At 40.3% G+C, this 5,449-nt stretch overlaps 1 protein-coding gene across 1 annotated transcript; it reads left to right on the forward strand.

Moving 5' to 3' along the window:
- The first annotated feature begins 875 nt into the window (after positions 1 to 875).
- Positions 876 to 2,717, forward strand: LOC104210062 (uncharacterized). Its single transcript, XM_009758862.2, has 6 exons — positions 876 to 960; positions 1,050 to 1,235; positions 1,315 to 1,734; positions 1,813 to 2,361; positions 2,446 to 2,499; positions 2,568 to 2,717. The coding sequence occupies exons 3-6, from the start codon at positions 1,549 to 1,551 to the stop codon at positions 2,703 to 2,705; spliced, it is 927 nt and encodes a 308-aa protein (XP_009757164.2). The 5' UTR covers positions 876 to 960; positions 1,050 to 1,235; positions 1,315 to 1,548; the 3' UTR covers positions 2,706 to 2,717.
- The last annotated feature ends 2,732 nt before the right edge of the window (positions 2,718 to 5,449 follow it).

Consider the following 5,449-nt stretch of genomic DNA (forward strand, 5'->3'; position numbering starts at 1 on the left):
ACAATTAAGTTATTAAAAAATATGAATTTAAATTATAAAAAAATACATAATTATTAATGATAGTTTGGTGTCATTGCGCCTCAAAATATCGAGCCCGGAACCCATAGGTATATATATATATATATATATAATTTGTACAATTAAGTTATTAAAAATATGAATTTACAGTTGACGACATGGACGCGACTATACATCCGACCCTCGAACGTTGGATCTATTAGCCTTACAGCTCCAACATAGATTCGAGTATATATGGGACGGACAGTTGCTTATACAGACTTTCCGGGCCAGGAGAGTGGATTTATTGTGGGAGTTTTTGAGTCCTCCCCGCGTTCTACATCCCCGCGTGGTCCATTACCTGGAGGAGATGGGATTATATAGGATTATTAGGATTGGCCGGATACAGCTCGACTATGCTTTGATCACGACCTTGATTGAACGGTGGAGACCGGAGACGCACACTTTCCATTTACCCATCGGCGAGGCCACCATCACACTCCAGGACGCTGAGATTTTATATGGCTTGTCCACCGATGGCTTGCCAGTTTTACTGCCTGCGACCATGAGATATTATTCGCGGCAGACATATTGGGATATGCTGCACATGCTCACGGGTTTCATGCCGGAAGACGAGGAGGTAGCTTCTGGATCCAGTCGTATACAGTTGGTCCCCATTAGAGACCACCTGGTACAGATCCACCATACTATCAACGACGAGTCAGCGGAGGTGGATGTACAACGATATACGAGGCTGTTGTTGCTCCTTCTATTTGGGGGGGTCTTGTTCCCGAACACTTCCGGGAACCTAGTGAGCCTCCATTTTCTGCATCATATTGCCCGGTTCGATGATACAGCCATCTACAGCTGGGGTGGTGCTGTCATCTCATATCTGTACAGGCAGATGTGTGGGCTTGCATCGGCACACAGAGAGACGTTGGTGGCTTTCTGCCACTTCTACAGGTGACAACATATTCAAATAATATGTCCATTAGTTACAATTCTACCTAGTTATAGTTAATCTTATACTTTACGTCAACTTTGTATGTTAGGTTTAGGTCTGGAAGCGATTTCTGCAGTTTCGGCCACCTCTACCACAGCTACCGGCTAATGTAGAAATTCCGCAACTCCTTCTAGCTTGTAGGTGGGCTATGCGTCGTACTCTTACATGAGAGTATGATGCCCATCATAATCTCCCCCTCTGCAGAGATGTGTTGGATCTGCTAGAGGACGCACATGTGAATATCTAACTAAACTTACCTGTTATAGATTAACTTAGTGTTGCGCATACTAACGGTTTGTGTTCTTATTTGATAGTTCATCTGGACGACGTACAGCGATGAGGTGATAGGTACCCTGCCAGCGTATTGCACGTTCGACCGACATATTTAGAGGGCTTCTGTCCCGCTCATATGCCTCGATATTGTCGAGCATCATGCCTCCGAGCGGGTATTTCGTCAGTTTGGCCTACCGTAGCCTATACCGACTCCGCCTGCATGGCATGCTTTACATTATGAGAGGGATGATCGGTCCAGGGCGGACGACACATTTATGGCATGGCTTAACGAGCAGTTGGGTACTTGGGACAGGCGAGGGGACTTGACCCTACCTCTGCAGCACTTTCCTATTCAACGTTATATGGCATGGTACCGCACTGTTTTCCAACTTTTTATCGGGAACCCAGTGCATCAGGCACACGGTCGGTACGTCCCATACGCCGGGAGACACGAGGCCCTGGTATGTTTTCTGTTATTATTAATTATATGCCTGTAATTTAGTGCCAAATATGTAGTTTATATTTTTTACTTTGTGCAGGCGATTAGATTGCATACCGTCTATCATATGGGGCAGCAGATGCAGAGTCATGTCCACGATCCTGTGGCCATGCAGGAGTATAGTCGTCGATTCATGGATGTGGTTGGCCAAACACTGCAGCGAGCCCGATCGGTTCAGCGTTTGGCACACGAGGCTGATTATATGGACCCAGCGCAGTACCATCGAGGTCGTGGTATCCCACGAGCTGGTGGTGCCCGACGAGCTGGTGGTGCCGAACGACGTGGTTGTGGGCGGAGAGGAGGTGGTCTCCAGCAAGGGGGCGTTGAGGCTCCTGCTGATGATGTTGCTACTGATATGGCAGGTGTCATGCATGAGACGGACATGCCGTTTTACAGCCTTGGAATTTATCGCACTCCAGTGTCATCGCAGGTGACCCCATTGGGTCAATTATTGATCACGACCTCGGATATTCAAGGAATGGATTGGGGTAGATACTTCCCAGGCCCATCTACCACTGTTGAGGATCGAACGACCCGTGATTTTTATAGTGGGCGCCGACTGAGTTATGGCTCCACATCACATGCGCAGGTATGAGTTTATTAGTATTGAATTTGAATTTGTTTTAACTGTAACTTATTTATTTTCTTTAACTTTATTAATTTCCTTTTTAAGGCTTCATGTGATGCAGCGACAGATGACTACATCCAGGATCTAGACACGATGATGGTAAGACAATATAAATTGTTGTGAATTGTTATGTAGTTTTTTATACTAAGTTTCATATTATTATGTAGCCTTCTATTGGAGCTGACAGCACTACCGATACATGTCATCTTGCACCGAATCCGGCTATAAGGAGACGACTTGATGATGATGATCCTGATAGCGTAGCCGGGGGGAGGGGATGCGCCTCAGGCCAGTGGCTGCATTAAGACACACCGGATGCGGGACACATTGACATGGTGTAAACAATTTTTTTTTATACATTAACAACAATATTTAACCAAATATGCCCAATACTTTTTTTAGTTCTCCATTCGTTTGATAGTTTCATAAAATAAAATTTAGAACAGCACAAACACTTAAACTTAACTTCCACTTCAATTAAAATAAAATTTAGTACAACACAAGCACTTAAACTTAACTTCCACTTCAATTAAAATAAAATTTAGTACAACAAACAAGGAAAACATTACTACAGCACAAACACAAACATAGCAGGCCAACATAATAAAAATACATGAAATATGAAAAATACACTAAACACATACATGCCAATGTTTAGCCTCGGTTGCCATTTATTCTCCGCTCCAACCACTTATATCATTCTTCCAGTTGTTCTTTTTCTTCTTCTACCTCTTTCAGTTTAGCCTTCACCTCCACAAGTTCCAGTTTATATTTTTTTACGTTCCTTTTGTGCTTCACAATTCTATTGTGTTTTCCATTTTTCTTCTCCCACCTCCTTCAGTTTCGCCCTCAAATCTATAATAATTCTATTGCTTTCTTTTTCATGTTCCCGTTGTCTTAAACACATATTATGAAGAAACTGCAGTTGTTCTCTATAACATTCCTGATAACAGGTTCATCAACCCATTCCTCAAAATAACAAATAGGTTCGCCAGGAACCTTGTAAAACTGGTTCATACAGTGTCAGTAGCGGCGTCCAACTTCACCACCGTCCCAACAATTTTGCATCAAGCATGCTTTTTCACAGTTGCACTTTGGTGGACGAAGAGGTTGAGCCATTTGTGAAATATTTGCTTTTAGTAAAAAAAAACCTTACTTTTAAAGTAATATTTGCTTTTAGTAAATTTTGAGCATACAAAATAACTACAATGAGCCCGTTATTTATAGGCGAGACAACACACACATAACGTACTATCTAATGGCGCTATATTTTGCGTGTTAAATATCATGATGTTGACAAGACAACTTTATGTCAGCTGGTTAGCTTTTTCAGTTCGACAAGACAACACACACATAACATACTATCTAATGGCGCTATATTTTGCATGTTAAATATCATAATGTTGACAAGACAACTTTATGTCAGCTGGTCAGCTTTTTCAGTTCGACAAGACAACACACACATAATAAATATACAGATAATTTTATTAAATTATTATTTAAATAGGTAAAATGTGAAAGTACAAATCATAATTAACAAGCATAATTTTATTTCATAAATCTTGCAACATAGACATAACAACTAATTATTACAACATCAACTCATGGGTAGTTAGGTACACTAGAAGAATATCCACCCCGAGCTTGATTACTATTGTCACCCAAAGGACATTTTCTACGGTCGTGTCCTGTTTGCGAGCATATACCACATTTGCACGCGTAAACGGTGTCACTAACATCCATTTGGTTCCGTATACGCGTTCTCTTCAGCACCCGTCTTTTACGCAAATAGGACTTGTTACACACCATTTTAAATGGTTCCGGAGGCCAATAATACTCAGCACCCACTGGCTGCAATTGACCACTATATATGTTTAGGTACTTGGAAACACTATATTGTTGATCAATGTCACAACTCCTTTTTCCGCCCCCGCGGGGGGTACAAGGGAGTTTTTTCCAATTAAAGGACAATCGAAACGGGATTTGTTTATTTATTTCAGAGTCGCCACTTGGGAGATTTAGGGTGTCCCAAGTCACCAATTTTAATCCTGAATCGAGGAAAAGAATGACTCCATATTACAGTCTGCGCACCAGAAATCCGGATAAGGAATTCTGTTAACCCGGGAGAAGGTGTTAGGCATTCCCGAGTTCCGTGGTTCTAGCACGGTCGCTCAACTGTCATATTTGGCTTGATTATCTGATTTAATACAAATATGAACTTATGTGCAAATTTTAACTTTTTACCGCTTTCATAATTATTATTATTATTTTTTACAAGGAATTGCAACGTTGTGAAAATGTATCTCGAACCGCGTTACAATCAATGTACCCGTGGTCGTCGACACACTTTGACTCCGTTGAGATTTGGATTTGGGTCACATCAATGTGCACCCGAGTTTAAGAAAATTAAATTATTAAAGGCGCGCCTAAAGCGACTAGCGTATCATCTACTTTGGGTAGGGCCGTGAAATTTTGCTAAACGGTCCATCCCGAAGTCTAAGCAATATAAAGCAAATATTTACTGAGGGCCCCGCAATTTTGTATTTTTATTTGGTGAGGCTCGTCTCATTCTTATTTTTAAAGATAAACCTATAGTGACTACATTTCTTCTATTAAGTTTGTCTCTAAAAATAAAAGAAAATTTCTCAATTAATTACATGCTGAAAAAAAAAAAAATAACTTATTAGTTATTAGTTTACGGCTAATGTGAATGAAAAATTGCGATCGAGTTTGTACAAAGAAAAATTGCTTTCATTCTATATTCTATTATTCAATAATACTGGAACATGAGATTGACACACCATAATATCAAAAACAAATTAACTAGTATTTGATTAATTTAAACTAAAATTATTAGATGAAGAAGTTATACATATGCAAGCTCATTACTCATTAATTAATCGACTACATTTTTATACAAAGAAAGGAAAATTATATTCAAACACAAATCTAAACAAGAGGGATTCAACAGGAACAAAGCCTGATTAATATTTCATTTCGCTTCAAACCGAGAGTGTACAAATGTGTACCTGGAAATGACAGTACAAGA

This window comes from Nicotiana sylvestris, chromosome 6, assembly GCF_000393655.2.
Source record: "Nicotiana sylvestris chromosome 6, ASM39365v2, whole genome shotgun sequence".
Lineage (NCBI taxonomy): Eukaryota > Viridiplantae > Streptophyta > Magnoliopsida > Solanales > Solanaceae > Nicotiana > Nicotiana sylvestris.

Bases quoted from the DNA above. Each gene is read 5' to 3' on its own strand.
- LOC104210062 (XM_009758862.2), top strand. From the start codon at position 1,549: ATGGCATGGCTTAACGAGCAGTTGGGTACTTGGGACAGGCGAGGGGAC. The intron at 1,735-1,812 runs GTATGTTTTCTG...TACTTTGTGCAG, and splicing joins CCGGGAGACACGAGGCCCTG to GCGATTAGATTGCATACCGT. The intron at 2,500-2,567 runs GTAAGACAATAT...ATTATTATGTAG, and splicing joins AGGATCTAGACACGATGATG to CCTTCTATTGGAGCTGACAG.